Below are 19534 nucleotides of genomic sequence, written 5' to 3'. Positions count from 1 at the left end.
GAAAACAATAAATAGATATATAACTATAATAATTTAAAGGAGAGAATAATACAGGAGGTAATATTGTCTACCTGCCCTTCACGAGAGTTCCAAAAGTCGCATAGAATTTGATATTTTGACGGGATCACGCTTCCAGGTGGTGGTGGTTCATTTTGGAGGAAGTATTTAGTCCTCAGGGTTGACTTCCATTCCCGCCATTTCTTCCCAAGGTCTGCTATAACATACGGCTTGTTGTCTTCAGGAACGTCATATTTAGTCTGTATTACATGTCAAGTGAAATATAAATATCATTAGGTTAGAATAATAAAAGTAAATGTAGACATATATACAGATGCAACAACGTTTACCTTGACAATTGCCCACATATCTTCTTTTTTTTCAAGTGGAACCCTCCTCCAGTCCCTATATGAGATAGGACATTTTTCACCTGTCCTCGCAATATTTCCAAGGAAACTTTCAAAAGGATTTGTATTTTCTGAATCTGGCTGCCTAATTTGGTTGAATTCAACTGGTTCCGGCGGTCCTTGTCGGCCCCAAGTCTTTTTGCAATGTGTAGGCCCTCTTTTTCTCTTCGATGAGGAGGCACTGGACCGGTTAGGATGCTCCTCCTGAGATTGGTTAGTGAGAGGCTCCTCTTCAGACTGAACATCCGTACGCTCAAAGTCATGTGAATGGGATGGAGCCTGACTCTCTCTGGGCATTTTTTTAAAGGCACCAGATAACCTGTAACTTGAAACAATACATAGAAAGAGATATCATAACAAAATTTAATCAACCTTTCAGACCAAGGAGAAAAAATCAAGAACATAATCTAAACAGTAAGGGACAACATATAAGCTGTAACCCCAGTATTCATACCGTTAAAGGATATAGGTTAGCTAGAACCTACTTATCAGATGAAACCACCATCAGATGAACCTACTTATCAAATGAAACTTTTGCATGCACCTGAATTTAATAAGAGGAGTAACATCCTTCTAAAGAGCATATAAATTAGCATATATGATTTTGTTTTACTTTTCAATGGTGGAATGTTACATACCTCAGATAGGATTCTTGTTTGATGGATGCGCAAGGAAATCAAACAGATCTTTCTGTTTACCAATGCATGAAAAAATATCAAATATCAGAACCTTCTCCAATTCTAATTCAAGGACTTCATATAATCCACACGACCTTGCATATAATTAGTATAGAAAGAGCAAGAGCAACGAGTTCTTAACACTTGTACAGTCGAAAATCAGAAGAAGAAAAACTTGTTATGTAACTAAAAGTACAATGGACCCAACCCATGCTATGATTGAGGTGGAAAATATTCCACGAAAGAAACTTTTCAACAGCATAAATGAGAGTACAATGACCAAGCTGTTCTTAGGCACAGATACACCTCATGACACAACTCAAATTTGAAATATCACTCAGAATTGCCTCCATCGAGTTCCACGGAGGTATTATCAACTCCATCACTATCATCTTGCTCTGTATCATATTCTTCTTCGTCTTGGTTTTCCTGACTGAAGACATCCAATGGTATATCAATCTCTGTCCCAACAATATCTGTCCGTTCCCATTGTTCAATTTCTTCCAAATTATGGATTTCCACCGCTTCGCTCTGTATATATGTCTCGTCATTGTCTCCACGCACTTCGTACAAATCCCTAGGTTTCGTCTTGATGATTACATGCCAATCATTGTTGTTGGGTTTATTGGGTTTATCTTGTACGTAGAACACCTGTTGTGCTTGCAATGCCAATATGAAAGGCTCATCCGATGACAAACGTCGGGCCGTGTTTACAACCGTAAAACCAAACTCATCCTTTCTTATTCCTCTATTGGGTGTTATATCAAACCAATCACACTTGAATAGCAATGCCTTCAGTTGTTCGTAATAGTTGAGTTCGATGATATCCGTCAAGACACCGTAGTAACTAACATCTCCCGCGGTTGGATTTCTATCTCGTGCGCTCGCAAAGCTATTCGTTTTTGCAATGACAACAACTCCGCTATTTTGTGTTCTTTTTCCCTGCTCGCGATCCTTAGTATTGTAGCGGATTCCATTTACAATATAGCCTGTATATCTCCTAACAATGTTAGATGCACCACCGCTCAACCATCTAAGTTTTTCTGAGATTTGCTCATTTGACTTGTTAGAGAAATTAAATAACCGCAAGTGCACGGATCGTGTAAATACGGGTCGAACTCAAGGAAGAGAAATCTAGTTGTCAATCCTATTCTTTTACCGATTAGAATACTAGCTATGATATAATGTTGCCTGGAATGGACTCAGGATTTCCGTGGACTTAGACCTCGGAGCCAACACTATATATAAGCGTATATTCTATTCAATCTAAGAATCAAATTCAACTAAGATCTTTGTGATTTAAAATCCTAATTTAGGCAAAGTGTACCAAAGATTTAATGATTCTATTAAGTATCTATGAAATAAGAATAATCATTTCTAATTAATGAGAGAAATCAGTTCTAATTAACAAACACATTAAAACTATTCTAATTAGAAAATAAAAAAAAAATTAAAACCTGAATTTCAGAATCTGGAGTTAAAAATAACGTTTAGTAAAACAGTCGTATCTTACTCATCACAATTCGGATTTTAACCCAAGAGTACTCATTTCGAAGGATTTTGAAAGATCTACAACTTTTATGTTTATGATTTTTACGGATTCGGTCGTTTATCTGTCCAAAATTGGCTTCGAAAATTAACTAACAGCACTAAAACGAAAATAGTGGGACTTGAAATCAAACTTGAAACCTAGAATTAAAAGAAACCACTAAAACTAAGATTTGTTTAAGAGATAAAAGATAGATTAAAAACGTACTTAGGGTCTGGAATCCACCACGGGTTTGGAATTATATTATTAATCAAACCAATTTCTGTATTGGATAGTGTATTTGATAAATTTAGTCTATGGGGAATAAGATCTATTGATGTCATTGCCCATGAGTGTTTTATCAAATATACTACTCAATTTAAAGATATTATATAAGAAATTATATTTATTTATCGGCAATCACTTATACGACTGGGGAAAGCCAGTGGCATACGTGATTGGGGAATCCAACAAATACAAATCCTTACATAAGTTGTTATATAGGCCACTGGTTTTAATTAATCATCTTTCTCCTTCCCCATGGCTTCATCTAAACCCCAAGTAGATGGATTTAGTTATTCATGGAGAAGGGGAAAGAAACAAAGAAAATAGAGAGAATAGAGAAGAGAATTGCCATTAAGAACTTGAAAAGAAAAATCAAACACAAAGTATTTTCTCTTTTAATTAAAATTAAACAAAAATACAGTTAACTAGGATTGAAAGAAATAACAGAAATTAAAGAACACTTAGTCTTTTTCTCCTTCGAGCAACGGCCAACTTCTCCTTCTCCGTCTCTTGATGTCACCTTGGAGTGGAGCCTTGGATGGTTGATCCTTGGTTGAAGAGATAAAAACTTGAAAAAGAAAAAGAGAACAAGAACCCTAAGAGAGAGAGCTTGAGAGTGGTAGAGAGAATGAGTAGAATGGAGAGAGAGGAGTAAATAGTGACTATCGGAAGATCGTTCAAAGAATAATAGAGAGGAAGTATATAGAGAGAGTCCAAAAAAAATAATAGCAATCACCCTTTTCTTTCTATTCTTCTGGATAGTCCCAACCGTCCACTTCATTGGAGACAACGTAAATTGGTTGTCCTTCCTTATTAATTCCATGCAATAACCTGTTACAATTGAGAAAGAATATTGACTTGCCTCTTATATTGTTTGCCAATTCACCATCACCACCATTTATTGTCTCTATCTAATGGCAACCCCACACAACTACCCAAATCTAACAAATATGCCCACGTCACAGATTTTAAGGGAAATAAATCCTATTGCCGAAACTCTCTTTGTTGCCAAAATAGGAACTTATAAAATAGAAATCCTAGCCTCTCATCAAGCCACCTCATACTTTAAAAAATGGAAGTTTTCTATGATAGCAGCCTATGCGTCTCTTCTTGACAACCAATAAAAAAAAAGAAGTTGCCTTTCATGTGATGGGCAAGCAATAGATTTATACCAAATTTATTCACTTGCCATTCCTACGGTTGGAGAATGATGAGATTAAGAGAGAGAGAGAGAGAGAGAGTCACCCCATGCTTCTTTCTAAAATAGATACACATGCAAAGAGTGGGCCCCACCTCTAGATATCCAATCCAAAATACTTCTACCACTTTCCTTTTCTCTCTTCACTGTAATTTTAGGCATCATGTAGTGACCACATATATTACCGAATATCACATGTTTCTAGCCTATTCGAACCCAAATTAGCAGCCCATCTTCAATTTGTAATTCAAAACAGCCACTCCCAATTCAACCTTAAATGGCAAAACTGCCCCTGTATAAAGTGTTGCACAATCATTCTCATAAGATCCAAACCATCCAAATAATGGGCTGATCTAAATCAATTGTACCCCTCCATAGAGTAATCTAAACCGTTCAAACAATGGGCTATCAACATAAATGGGTTGCCCCTCTGATTCATCTCCAAAACTTGATCCGAGCCATCCATTTTAGATCCCAATGTGAATTTTATTCGTGGCCCTACCATAGTGATTTTCATGGGCTGATTCAAACCCTTCATTTGATAGCCCATTTTTTTAGAATTAGTTGAAATCTTTGGATTTGTATTTGTAGCTACAAATGATATTCGCACCACCGTGGTTGAGTTTCAGGAAGTAGTTCAATTTCTAGGAAATCAGTGGGCCCTGCTTTCTAAAGTATGAGAGAGAGAGTAACACAGCATCTTGCATGGTAATAACTCACTACCACGTGCAAAGTAATTCCCAACTTGGTAAATGCCATTGACAGATGGGCAGTTGGTCGTCCCTCCAATTCAATTTTATAGGCCGATCCAAACCATTGATTTAATGGATCGCAACAAAAAAAATGGCACCCCTTAACCATTCTTCATAGGATTATCCAAACAGTCCATTGGATGGGTTACAATGTAGATTGATTGTAACCCCAACCATTTTCGTAAGTTAATCCAAGCCATTCAATTTAATGGACCATAATGAATAGAGTATTCTTGCAAGCCCATGTCATAGCATAATCTGGATCGTCCACTTTATAACCCACCATTTAAATTAGTTGCACTCCTAAAATGACTTCCCAAGGCTATTTTGAACCAACCAATCGGTGGATCGTAAAATAATCCAAATCCTTCAAATGATGAGCCACAATGGTGTTGATCCAATAGTTGTTTCCGCTCTTGAATCTTTCTTTAGAATTTCATCGCTTTAGCTCCATTTTCCACGATAATCCATAAATAACCCTGAGACACAAAAAATAAGGAAAATACATTAGTAGCACCGCTTTAAATGAGAGAATTACATGATTTTTCTACCTACAATTCACACATAAATGTGCTCATCAGATTCCCCCATACTTAAGCTTTGCTTGTCCTCAAGCAAACCAAAAGAAAAACTAAAAAAAAAAAAAAAAAAAAAAAAAAAAAAACATAGAAACTAAACAAAAACAAAATCCTAACTCACTTTCGTAGGAATCACGATTGCACTTAGCAGGTGCAATAAGCCTTTAAACCCCTAGGTTACCCTAGTGGACGAGTTTTGTCTCGTGAGTGTTTGCAGTGAATATACACACAAAATTCTAAAAATAAACTTTTCTTTCCAAATCTCCCTATAGAATAAAGCTAAAAATTTCTAATCCTTTTTATTTGTTTGATAAATTACTCAAAATAGAAGAACAAGAATACCTATATACTTAAACTTTGCATCCTATCCCAAGTCGGAAAAATTTGAAAAATATTTTAATCAAGGAATCCTCTTTTGAATTTGTCCTACTTTGCTCCCTTAAACTTGCCTCTGATGTAATCGTACCATAAAAGAAATTTGATTCGGAAACTTCGTAGAAAACTTACAAATTTATATGGTCCACCATACTTTCAACTTTTCCCATAGTTTCTAAGAATAGAACTCATTTTGTTTTATTTTTTTTGTAATCCTCTACTGCTTTTGGCGTGAATGACATGCAGGGCATGCACCAGACACCCAGGCTACTAAGCAGTGTCCGACTAATCTTTGATTTGCATATGTCATAGACATTGATGCATATGAGTCCAAACTTTACCTTTGATTACGTGCAATGCTTTGATTTATTAAGCTTTCTAATTGACCCATGTATGTAGTTTTCAGTCAGTTGCTCTCAAGCCAGTTGGCTTTAAGGAACTAGGCATAAAAACCCTTCAGACTTAATAGCTCAAGTCAAAAAGGCTACAAATCAAAACTATAATCAAGAAGCAAACTTTCTTTAAATCATTCTTCCTTTCTTTTGTTTCAACCTTTCTTTCCTTTTTATCCATACCATATAAAAAGCAAGTTTCCATTTCTATTTCTTATTCAAATCCTTTTAAAAGAAAGATTCCAAAAGAAAACAAAACTAAGAAAGGAAAGTATTCTTTCTAATTTTTTAAATTCCAAAATTAAAATATCCACAAACTTTCTTTCTTAAAATAGGAAAACAACTTTTTTTTAAGAATACCAAGTTCTTTCTAATTTGAAAAATTACCAAAAACAAAAGGAAAAGAAAATTTCTAACTTTAACTATAGAAAAGATTAGAAAAGAAAGTTTCCAAAAGCTACTCCCCCATACTTGATTTATGCATTGTCCTCAAGGCATTAAAAATAGAAACAAAAATATGAGGACTAAAAATAGAAAGGAGGGTACGTACCGTATTTTCTTAAGTAGAATTGGAATAGGAAGGTTCATGGAGATCCATGACTTCTTCCATATTCGGCTGTGACAACTCAATGAACGGCTTTAAACGTTGACCATTAACTTTAAAAATCTCACCATTGCTGGGATTTAGAACCTCGACCGCACCATGGGAGAAAACTTTGTTAACCACATATGGTCCATCCCAACGGGATCTTAACTTACCTGGAAAGATATGCAATCTTGAATTGTAGAGAAGCACTTTTTCGCCCTCTTGAAACGATTTTCTCAAAATATGTTTGTCATGAAAAGCTTTTGTCTTCTCTTTATAGATCTTTGCATTCTCGTACGCTTCATCGCGCAACTCCTCCAATTCAGAAAGTTGTAATCGCCTTTGAACACCTGCAGAAGACAAATCAAAGTTTAGTTTCTTAATAGCCCAAAAAGCTTTATGTTCCAATTCAACCGGGAGGTGACAAGCTTTGCCATACACAAGGCGGTAAGGAGACTGACCAAGATCAGTCTTGAATGCCGTCCTATGAGCCCACAATGCATCCACTAATCTAATGGACCAATCTTTGCGGTTTGGATTCACTGTCTTCTCCAAAATTTGCTTAATTTGCCTATTTGAAACCTCCACTTGGCCACTCGTTTGTGGGTGATAAGGTGTAGACAACTTATGAGTAATACCATATTTCTTCATAAGAGCTTCAAAAGGTCTATTACAAAAGTGTTTACCCCTATCACTAATGATCGCACGAGGAGTACCAAAGCGCGAGAGGATGTTTTCTTTCAAAAACTTGACCACCACCTTGTGGTCATTGGATTTGCAAGCAATGGCTTCAATCCATTTTGACACATAATCTACTCCTAACAAAATATACAAGTTGCCAAAAGAATTGGGAAACGGACCCATAAAATCAATACCCCACACATCGAAGATTTCTACCACTAAGATCGGGTTGAGGGGCATCATATTTCGCTTAGTAACTCTTCCTAAGGATTGACATGACCTACAAGCTTTACAAAAATCAAAAGAATCCCTAAAAAGACTAGGCCAATAGAAACCACATTGTAAAACTTTGTGCGCAGTTTTCTTTGCACTAAAGTGGCCACCACAGGCTTGATCATGGCAAAAAGATAGAATCGATTGGTGCTCATGATCGGACACACATCGTCGGACAATTTGATCCGAACAAGTTTTGAATAAATAGGGATCATCCCAAAAGAAATACTTTACCTGTGAGTGAAACCGGTATTTGTCTTGGTTGGACCAATGATCCGGGGTAGCACCTGTAACCAAGTAATTCACAATATCTGCATACCATGGCTCACTAGAAATAGCAAACAATTGCTCATCAGGGAAGTTTTCATTAATTGGACCTTCGTCATTCTTTGCATTAGGAAGTCTAGACAAGTGATCGGCAACCAAGTTTTCCGTACCCTTTTTATCTCTAATCTCCAAATCAAACTCCTGAAGAAGTAAAACCCACCGAATGAGGCGAGCTTTAGCATCCTTCTTTCCAACGAGATACTTGATTGCCGAATGGTCGGTATAAATTATCACATGCGATCCAATCAAGTAGGACCTAAATTTTTCTAATGCAAACACAACCGCTAGAAATTCTTTTTCCGTAGTGGTGTAGTTGAGTTGTGCATCATTGAGAGTCCTACTTGCATAATAGATGACATGCGGTAATTTATTGAATCTTTGGCCCAAAACGGCTCCTATGGCAAAGTCAGAAGCATCACACATAATTTCAAACGGTTCGGCCCAATTTGGTGCTTGAATGATGGGAGCCGTAGTTAACTCATTTTTTAAACACTCAAAAGAATCGAAGCATTCTTTGGAAAACTCAAATTTTTGATCTTTTGCTAACAAGTTGGTTAGAGGCCTAGCATTTTTAGAAAAATCTTTTATAAAACGCCGGTAAAAGCCCGCATGGCCTAAAAATGATCGAATATCCTTCACACTTTTGGGCGGTGGAAGATGGACAATGAGATCCACCTTGGCTCTATCAACCTTAATTCCCTCTTTAGAAATCACATGTCCTAGAACGATGCCCTCTTTTACCATAAAATGACACTTTTCCCAATTGAGGACAAGGTTCTTTTCTCTACTCCTTTCTAAGACCAATTTTAAGTGATGTAAACATTCGGCATAGGTGGAGCCATGAATAGAAAAATCATCCATAAAAACCTCTAAGAAGGTCTCCACCATGTCAGAAAAGATACTCATCATGCATCTTTGGAAAGTTGCCGGTGCATTGCATAACCCAAAAGGCATGCGTCTATAAGCAAACGTTCCAAAGGGGCATGTGAATGTCGTTTTCTCTTGATCTTCAGGAGCTATGGGAATTTGGTTATAACCGGAATATCCATCAAGAAAGCAATAATACTCACGACCCGCTAACCTTTCTAACATTTGATCAATAAAAGGCAAAGGAAAGTGATCCTTCCAAGTAGCGGCATTAAGCTTTCGGTAGTCAATACAAACCCGCCACCCCGTTTGAATACGAGTAGGAATGAGTTCATTGGTGGCGGATTGTATAACTGTGACTCCCGACTTCTTAGGCACTACTTGAACGGGACTCACCCATTGGCTATCCGATATGGGATATATGATCCCGTTATCTAACCATTTTAAAATTTCTTTTTGGATGGCTTCCTTCATCACAGGATTAGCCCTTCTTTGAGGTTCCCTTGAAGGTTTGGAACCCTCAATGAGGTTGATGTGGTGTTGCACAATCGAAGGGCTAATTCCTTTGATGTCGGCCATTGTCCACCCTATGGCTTCCTTGTTATCTTTTAGCAATTTAATGAGTTCCTCCTCTTGAGTGGAGGTTAGATCCGCAGCAATTATTACAGGCAAAGTACAATTATCACCAAGAAAAGCATAACGTAAAGAAGAAGGGAGTGGCTTCAAGTCTAGCTGTGGGGCCTCTTCAATGGAAGGCTTTGGAAGCGATGTGGCTAATGGTCCCACGGGCTCTACGTCTTGAATAGCAAAAGCTTTGGAAAAGAAATCATATCCTTCATCATCTCCTAGTGCATCCAAGCATTCTTGAAAACCTGCATCAAAATTGATGTCAAAATTAGTCATAACATCTTCAGGAAAGGCATGCAACATATTAATATCTTCATGAAAATTGGGTTGCTTACCTAAGCGAAACACATTGAAATCTACTGAAGTATTACCAAAGGAGAGTTTCATTAGGCCATTTCTACAGTTAATGAGAGCATTGCTAGTAGCAAGGAAAGGCCTCCCAAGAATGATAGGGATTTGATCCTTGATATTAGCAACAGGTTCCGTATCTAATACGATAAAATCGACTGGAAAAAGAAAATCTCCTACTTTAATTAACACATCCTCAACCATCCCTTTAGGTGTCTTTATGGATCTATCCGCCAATTGGAGAGTGACGGTGGTTGGTTTGAGGTCTCCTAGTCCTAATTGCATATATACAGAAAATGGCAAGAGGTTCACACTAGCACCCAAATCTAAAAGAGCATGCTCAATTTTAGTGTTACCAATAGTGCAAGAAATAGTAGGACATCCCGGGTCCTTATACTTAGCCACCATCTGTTGAGATAAAATGGAACTTATATTTGCGGCCAAGAAAGCCTTCTTGGGCACATTAGTTGTGCGCTTTTGTGTACACAAATCCTTCAACACTTTGGCATAAGTAGGGACTTGGGAAATTGCATCTAATAAGGGAATGTTAATTTGCACTTGCTTAAACACATTTAATATTTTATCCATGGCATCCACCTTTTTATTATTAGCAAGTCTTCTTGGAAAAGGAGCTTTAGGCACATACTCCTTTTCAGGTGGAGAAACTGCTTGCTCTTCACTTACCTGTTTGGGTTCCACAATCGACCCTGTTGGAGGGGAGTCTTTTCTTACCTCTTTGGATGTATCTTGTGGATCTATAGAAGGTTCAGATCTGACCTCCTCATTGTGGTAATCTTTACCACTCCTTAAAGCATATACGACATTACATTCATTGGAGGGCTCTTGCAGCGGCAGAATTGGTTGAATGACATTCAACTGATTTTGCGGTACCTGTTGATTCACATTCATATTCACGTTCCTTGGATTAGGAACGGGTTGACTTGGCATCTTCCCCTTTTCCCTTTCATGCAAAGCCATGGCAAGTTGGGAGATTTGCTTCTCCATATTGTGTTGGCTTGTCATGAAAGTGCTAGTGAGAAGTTCTATGCTCTTTTCTAAGGAAGCTATGCGTGCCGACTCCCCTTGTTTTTGAAAACCCGGTGGTTGCTGATTTGAAACATTATTTAAAATTGGGTTTTGAAAAGGTGGGGTTGTGGTTAGGGGTGGTCGAACATGCATAGAAGGGAAGGTGGGCCTAGGTTGGACAAATTGGCCTTGACCTTGGAAATTTGATGGCCCTCCTTGATAATTCCCTTCATTCCAAGAAAAGTTAGGATGATTCCTCCATCCCGGATTATAAGTGCTACTATATGGATTATTTAAAAACATGGCACTTGCATTTTCATTAGAATTACCAAATTTAGCAAGAGTTGGGCACTCTTCCATGACATGGTCCGTGGCTTGACACCAATTGCACATAGGAACATTATGTGCAATTTGATGGACCTGTGAAGGTCCTTTGACAACTATTGCTTCTAGCTTTTTGATTAGGCTATCAAGATGGGCCTCTTTTGCCACGGCACCCTCTATTAGAAATCCCTTACTTGAAGTGGCTCTCTCACCGTCTTGAGTGGATTCCCACTTTCTTGTTTTTTCTGCCAAATCAAGTAAGAAGTTCCATGCCGCGGCCTCATCCGTGAAAGATGTAAAACCGTTAGGACACATGGATTCAAGAAGTTGCTTTGTTTGGTAATCTATGCCCTCATAAACAATTTGGCATAAGTGCCACAAATCAATTCCATGGTGAGGACACTCTTGGAGTAGATCTTTCAACCTCTCCATAAACTTAGAAAATGACTCTAATGGCTTTTGTTTGAATTGTAAAATATCGTTCCTAAGCTTATTAGTTTTATGTAATGGAAAAAACTTTTTTAGGAAAGCGACGGCGAACTCCTCCCAAGTGGTGATGGAGTTCGTTGGTAAGCCATAGAGCCACTTTTTGGCTCCATCCTTGAGTGAAAACGTAATAAACCGCAACTTTACCGCATCATCGGTAAGTTGTTGCAACTTAATCAAAGCACATACATCTTCAAACTCACGCAAAAATAAATAAGCATCCTCCGAAGGGAGGCCATAAAAACGAGGAAGCAAAGAAATAAATTGCGATTTTAGCTCAAAATTATTGCCCTGTGCAACCGGCAATCTAATGCAAGAAGGTTGCGCGGTTCGGGCCGGATAGAAGCGATCGCGCAAACTCTTGGGCGGCTCTTGTTCTTCCGCCATGACTACTTGATTTGGATTTGGTGCGATGTCTTCCGCCGTCTCTAACCGGTTTGCTCTTTCTAGTCGATTGGCCGAGTTCCGCACCCAACCTTCACTCATAAACACAGGAAAACCAAGTAAGAGAGATGGATAGCCAAGAAACCAAAAAAATATAACTAAACTAAAAACAACTACTAATCTAACACTTCGAATAATTAAGATTCTAATGCAACTCTCTTCCCCGGCAGCGGCGCCAAAAACTTGTTAGAGAAATTAAATAACCGCAAGTGCACGGATCGTGTAAATACGGGTCGAACTCAAGGAAGAGAAATCTAGTTGTCAATCCTATTCTTTTACCGATTAGAATACTAGCTATGATATAATGTTGCCTGGAATGGACTCAGGATTTCCGTGGACTTAGACCTCGGAGCCAACACTATATATAAGCGTATATTCTATTCAATCTAAGAATCAAATTCAACTAAGATCTTTGTGATTTAAAATCCTAATTTAGGCAAAGTGTACCAAAGATTTAATGATTCTATTAAGTATCTATGAAATAAGAATAATCATTTCTAATTAATGAGAGAAATCAGTTCTAATTAACAAACACATTAAAACTATTCTAATTAGAAAATAAAAAAAAAATTAAAACCTGAATTTCAGAATCTGGAGTTAAAAATAACGTTTAGTAAAACAGTCGTATCTTACTCATCACAATTCGGATTTTAACCCAAGAGTACTCATTTCGAAGGATTTTGAAAGATCTACAACTTTTATGTTTATGATTTTTACGGATTCGGTCGTTTATCTGTCCAAAATTGGCTTCGAAAATTAACTAACAGCACTAAAACGAAAATAGTGGGACTTGAAATCAAACTTGAAACCTAGAATTAAAAGAAACCACTAAAACTAAGATTTGTTTAAGAGATAAAAGATAGATTAAAAACGTACTTAGGGTCTGGAATCCACCACGGGTTTGGAATTATATTATTAATCAAACCAATTTCTGTATTGGATAGTGTATTTGATAAATTTAGTCTATGGGGAATAAGATCTATTGATGTCATTGCCCATGAGTGTTTTATCAAATATACTACTCAATTTAAAGATATTATATAAGAAATTATATTTATTTATCGGCAATCACTTATACGACTGGGGAAAGCCAGTGGCATACGTGATTGGGGAATCCAACAAATACAAATCCTTACATAAGTTGTTATATAGGCCACTGGTTTTAATTAATCATCTTTCTCCTTCCCCATGGCTTCATCTAAACCCCAAGTAGATGGATTTAGTTATTCATGGAGAAGGGGAAAGAAACAAAGAAAATAGAGAGAATAGAGAAGAGAATTGCCATTAAGAACTTGAAAAGAAAAATCAAACACAAAGTATTTTCTCTTTTAATTAAAATTAAACAAAAATACAGTTAACTAGGATTGAAAGAAATAACAGAAATTAAAGAACACTTAGTCTTTTTCTCCTTCGAGCAACGGCCAACTTCTCCTTCTCCGTCTCTTGATGTCACCTTGGAGTGGAGCCTTGGATGGTTGATCCTTGGTTGAAGAGATAAAAACTTGAAAAAGAAAAAGAGAACAAGAACCCTAAGAGAGAGAGCTTGAGAGTGGTAGAGAGAATGAGTAGAATGGAGAGAGAGGAGTAAATAGTGACTATCGGAAGATCGTTCAAAGAATAATAGAGAGGAAGTATATAGAGAGAGTCCAAAAAAAATAATAGCAATCACCCTTTTCTTTCTATTCTTCTGGATAGTCCCAACCGTCCACTTCATTGGAGACAACGTAAATTGGTTGTCCTTCCTTATTAATTCCATGCAATAACCTGTTACAATTGAGAAAGAATATTGACTTGCCTCTTATATTGTTTGCCAATTCACCATCACCACCATTTATTGTCTCTATCTAATGGCAACCCCACACAACTACCCAAATCTAACAAATATGCCCACGTCACAGATTTTAAGGGAAATAAATCCTATTGCCGAAACTCTCTTTGTTGCCAAAATAGGAACTTATAAAATAGAAATCCTAGCCTCTCATCAAGCCACCTCATACTTTAAAAAATGGAAGTTTTCTATGATAGCAGCCTATGCGTCTCTTCTTGACAACCAATAAAAAAAAAGAAGTTGCCTTTCATGTGATGGGCAAGCAATAGATTTATACCAAATTTATTCACTTGCCATTCCTACGGTTGGAGAATGATGAGATTAAGAGAGAGAGAGAGAGAGAGAGAGTCACCCCATGCTTCTTTCTAAAATAGATACACATGCAAAGAGTGGGCCCCACCTCTAGATATCCAATCCAAAATACTTCTACCACTTTCCTTTTCTCTCTTCACTGTAATTTTAGGCATCATGTAGTGACCACATATATTACCGAATATCACATGTTTCTAGCCTATTCGAACCCAAATTAGCAGCCCATCTTCAATTTGTAATTCAAAACAGCCACTCCCAATTCAACCTTAAATGGCAAAACTGCCCCTGTATAAAGTGTTGCACAATCATTCTCATAAGATCCAAACCATCCAAATAATGGGCTGATCTAAATCAATTGTACCCCTCCATAGAGTAATCTAAACCGTTCAAACAATGGGCTATCAACATAAATGGGTTGCCCCTCTGATTCATCTCCAAAACTTGATCCGAGCCATCCATTTTAGATCCCAATGTGAATTTTATTCGTGGCCCTACCATAGTGATTTTCATGGGCTGATTCAAACCCTTCATTTGATAGCCCATTTTTTTAGAATTAGTTGAAATCTTTGGATTTGTATTTGTAGCTACAAATGATATTCGCACCACCGTGGTTGAGTTTCAGGAAGTAGTTCAATTTCTAGGAAATCAGTGGGCCCTGCTTTCTAAAGTATGAGAGAGAGAGTAACACAGCATCTTGCATGGTAATAACTCACTACCACGTGCAAAGTAATTCCCAACTTGGTAAATGCCATTGACAGATGGGCAGTTGGTCGTCCCTCCAATTCAATTTTATAGGCCGATCCAAACCATTGATTTAATGGATCGCAACAAAAAAAATGGCACCCCTTAACCATTCTTCATAGGATTATCCAAACAGTCCATTGGATGGGTTACAATGTAGATTGATTGTAACCCCAACCATTTTCGTAAGTTAATCCAAGCCATTCAATTTAATGGACCATAATGAATAGAGTATTCTTGCAAGCCCATGTCATAGCATAATCTGGATCGTCCACTTTATAACCCACCATTTAAATTAGTTGCACTCCTAAAATGACTTCCCAAGGCTATTTTGAACCAACCAATCGGTGGATCGTAAAATAATCCAAATCCTTCAAATGATGAGCCACAATGGTGTTGATCCAATAGTTGTTTCCGCTCTTGAATCTTTCTTTAGAATTTCATCGCTTTAGCTCCATTTTCCACGATAATCCATAAATAACCCTGAGACACAAAAAATAAGGAAAATACATTAGTAGCACCGCTTTAAATGAGAGAATTACATGATTTTTCTACCTACAATTCACACATAAATGTGCTCATCATGACTCATGCAACTTTTCAACCTATACAAAAAATGGGTGATTATGGCTATAGAAAAAAGTTGTATTCCAAATAGACCTGTTCTGAGTTCAAGAAAAAAAACTGACATGTTTTTTAAACCAATCTGGAAACCGCTCGTTGTGAGTGTGATCTATGTCCCTTGGGAGCGCACGGGGACGCTCGCTCCAAAGTTCGGCAATGTGTTTTCTACATGTGAATCAATGAATGTAAGAGAAAAGAAGAGTTGGGAAATATTAAATTATGACACTTGAAGTAACTTACTCAAGATATTGGTTGACAGCAGCGCAGTTGAAGAGAACATATTGATGTGCCTGTTTGACTGTCCGTGGATCTATGGGTTCCATATGAATCTTTCCTAGAGCGCGTCCTGATACTGAGAAAATAGCGAATCCTTCTTCAAATTCACACGGAGCATCTTCGTCATTCCTTTGTGGTCGGTTCAACTTTGATTCAACCCCTTCCAAATATCTTGCACAAAACGTTAAACATTCTTCCGCAAGGTACCCCTCTGCAATAGATCCCTCCACACGATTTCTATTGCGAACATACGATTTTAATGTTAAAAGGTACCTACAAAATGTGAATACTTGTATTACGTTCTGTACTGAAAATATGTACACAAATTAACTGTTGAAACATAGTTTTGAGAAGCTTTGCATACCTTTCGATTGGGTACATCCATCGGTATTGTACTGGTCCAGCTAACCTTGCCTCATCCGCTAAATGAATCGGCAAATGCACCATAACATCAAAAAATGCCGGTGGGAAGATCTTTTCCATATGGCATAATGTTAGTGCTATCCTATTTTTCAATTTCATAAGTTCGCCCGATTTGAGAACCTTTGAACACGACTCTCTAAAGAAGCTACAAAGTTCAATCAATACCGAGCTGACGGTCGTTGGCAATGATGAACGTAAAGCTAATGGTAATAGCTGTTGCATCAATACATGGCAATCATGGCTCTTCAATCCTGAAATCTTGCGCTGCTTCATATTCACACGTCGTGAGATATTAGATGAATAACCATCAGGAACTTTGACGTGTTTCAAGGCACCACAGAAAATATCTTTCTCCTTTGAAGACATTGTGAAGCATGCTGGGGGCACGTATGTCTTGTTATTTCCTTTAGTTATTGGGTGAAGCGTTCTCCTGATATTCATTTTCTTTAAATCTAGCCGCGCTTTTAGACTATCCTTTGTTTTTCCTTCAATATTTAGTAACGTCCCAATGACATTATCACAAACGTTCTTGTCGATGTGCATCACATCTAGATTGTGGCGCAATAACAATGATTCCCAATACGGAAGACAAAAAAATATGCTTTTCTTCTTCCAATTGTGTTCCTTACGAGGCATCTCTTCGGTATTCTCCTCAGGTTCATTGGGATTCTTCTCACGCCTCCTTTTCTTTCCATGGGTATTCGGCTTCTTCCCACTGTTATCTGACTTCTTGCCACGTGTATCTTGTTTCTTTCCACGTGTATCTAGCTTCTTCCCAGTTGTAGTTGGCTTCTTCCCACTAGTATCCGGCTTCTTACCAAATGTTACGTTAATGCTCTGTAATTGATCCAGAACTTGACTGCCTGATAGCGGAATCGGAGCTACCCTCCATTCTTCCATCCCATCAAAACCTGACTTATCAGATCGAAATGTGTGATTGATTGGTAAGAATCGCCGGTGGCCCATGTAGCATTGCTTACTTCCATGAGTCAACCTTTGAGAACACGTTTCTTTATGGCAAGATGGACAAGCCAGTTTTCCTTTCGTGCTCCATCCTGACAAGTTAGCATACGCCGGGAAGTCACTAATCGTCCACAACACAGCTGCATGCATTTGAAACATTTCATTCCTCACTGCGTCGAAAGTCTGCACACCATCAATCCATAGTTCCTTCAACTCTTCTACCAAAGGTTTCAAGTAGATATCTATGTCATTCCCTGGTGAAGATGGTCCTGGAATAAGCAGTGAGAGGATCATATACGGTTGCTTCATGCACATCCATGGTGGCAAGTTATATGGCATTAGAACAACTGGCCACGTGCTGTGAGCAATACTCATCGTCCTAAAGGGATTGAAGCCATCACTTGCTAACCCAAGTCTAACATTGCGAGTCTCTGAACCAAACTCTTTATACTTGTAGTCCAAAGTCTTCCATGCTGTTGAGTCTGCAGGATGCCTTAAGATACCATCTTTTGTGCGGCCTTCATCATGCCATGTCATAAAAGATGCTGTTTTCCTCGACATGTATAGCCTCTGCAATCTTGGTTTCAGTGGGAAGTGACGCAGAATCTTGGCAGGAATTTTTTTTCCTTTTGTAGATGTCTCAGATGGCTCGTCATCTGGATGTACTGCATCTGTTCTCCACCTCAATGCCCCACATGTGCGACATTTAAATTCATTAGCAGCTTCCTTCCAATACAACATGCAATCGTTAGGGCATACATCTATCTTGTTGTAATCGAGGCCCAAATCCTTAATAAGTTTCTTCGTTTCATAAAATGACTTTGGCAACGTTTCACCATCAGGAAGTGCCTCCTTCAAGAGATCAAGTAACATAGTGAACGATTTGTTGCTCCATCCATTGAGACACTTGATGTGAAAAAGTCGAACAAGGAAGGATAATTTAGTGAATTTGCTGCCCGGGTATAATTTCTGCTCGGCGTCCTCTAATAATTTGAAAAATCTTTGCGAATTTAAATTTGGCCCCTCCGTACTTGTATTTCCTAGATCAACCCCACCGTCTGATGGCACATTGTCCATAGCACGATTAAACAATGGGTTGAGGTCGTGTAACATTTCATGCATTTCATCTTGTAGTATGGGTTCATCCTGCACTCGGTGATCACTGTCAGCCATAACACACGCCGATGGCACTGCCTCCCCATGAAAAATCCATGTATCGTAGCCCTTAAGCATCCCATCGACAACCAAATGATCCTCGGCCTGTATTCGATCAACCAAATAAATGTTGCCACATTTAACACATGGACATTTGATCTTGTTCCCATAATTAGTTCTGGCAAATGCAAAATCAAGGAACCGATCCAACCCTGCCCTATATGCTGGGTCAACTCTGTTTTATCAAAAATGGGAACATGCGTGAGGCTTATAAATTAAGATAACGAATTGGTTAAATCCAAATTTCATAAACTAACCCTACGTTATGAGGGTCGTACCTTGGAAGTTGCATCCAACTTTTATCCATAACTACTCTCCTGCTTTACTCGAGGATAGAATGATAATGATTGGAATGAATGTGTACGACTGAAGAAAAACAAAGTGTCATTGAGGTCAAACACACTTGTTAAAATAAAGAATCCCAGTTTCATTGTGAAATAGGGAGAAGAGGTGGAGGCAAAAGCGGAAATACAGAGCAGAGGTGGAGGAAAACGAAATCACCTAGCTTCGTTGAAAGGAGAGTCGATTAAGCGGCGAGAGATTGAGGTGCAAGGAAAAAAGGGAGGGAAATAGGGGTTCGCGCGCGAGGAAGGAAAATGCCCAAATCGATGAAAGATGTGGAAGGAGGGGTTCTCGCGGGAAAGGAAAATGGGATCTGTGGAAGGAGGGGTTCTCGCGGGAAAGGAAAATGGGATCTGTGGAAGGAGGGGTTCTCGCGGGAAAGGAAAAGGGGATCGTGGGTTTTTATAGATCAAGTATTCCCTGCGGTTTTACTTATTACCGCCGGTGAATAACATATATTGCCGACGGTCATTGCTGTCGGGAATATTGTGGCCACGGTTAAAAAAAAGCGTAGGATGTTATTAAGATTCCCGGCGTTTTTTACGGAACCGCCGGTGAAATTTGGGTATTTGCCGACGGATATTACGACCGCCGGGAAATAGCCGCCGGTAATACCCCTTTTTCTTGTAGTG

General features: G+C 38.3%; 1 protein-coding gene, 1 long non-coding RNA gene and 1 other non-coding gene across 3 annotated transcripts in view; 1 reads left to right on the top strand and 2 right to left on the bottom strand.

The window, feature by feature from the left end:
* LOC143856912 (uncharacterized) overlaps positions 1–19534 on the bottom strand; it is a 34692-nt gene that overhangs the window by 11991 nt on the left and 3167 nt on the right. The window lies entirely within an intron of this gene.
* Positions 1415–18867, bottom strand: LOC143857394 (uncharacterized). Its single transcript, XM_077367823.1, has 11 exons — positions 18839–18867; positions 16324–18735; positions 15924–16232; positions 15749–15848; positions 10583–10789; positions 10173–10459; positions 9554–9995; positions 8847–9106; positions 8223–8276; positions 7237–7847; positions 1415–2124 (listed from the first exon to the last, which is right to left on the bottom strand). The coding sequence occupies exons 1-11, from the start codon at positions 18865–18867 to the stop codon at positions 1415–1417; spliced, it is 5421 nt and encodes a 1806-aa protein (XP_077223938.1).
* Positions 11634–11740, top strand: LOC143857465 (small nucleolar RNA R71). The gene has a single exon (XR_013238662.1). It is a non-coding gene; the product is annotated as a small nucleolar RNA R71 (small nucleolar RNA).

Source organism: Tasmannia lanceolata, unplaced genomic scaffold (assembly GCF_043159265.1).
Source record: "Tasmannia lanceolata isolate RefF3 unplaced genomic scaffold, GAP_Taslan_0.1 ptg000024l, whole genome shotgun sequence".
Taxonomy (NCBI): Eukaryota; Viridiplantae; Streptophyta; class Magnoliopsida; order Canellales; family Winteraceae; genus Tasmannia; species Tasmannia lanceolata.
The sequence above is the reverse complement of the archived record's forward strand: the minus strand, read 5'-3'. Positions and strand labels throughout refer to the sequence as shown.

Excerpts from the sequence above, each read along its gene's own strand:
- LOC143857394 (XM_077367823.1), bottom strand. The coding sequence starts at position 18,867 with ATGGATAAAAGTTGGATGCAACTTCCAAG. Across the intron at positions 18,736-18,838 it reads AGTTGGATGCAACTTCCAAG|AGTTGACCCAGCATATAGGG; the intron begins GTACGACCCTCA and ends TTGATAAAACAG. Across the intron at positions 10,460-10,582 it reads CGATTGTGGAACCCAAACAG|CAAGTGCAAATTAACATTCC; the intron begins GTAAGTGAAGAG and ends AATGTGTTTAAG.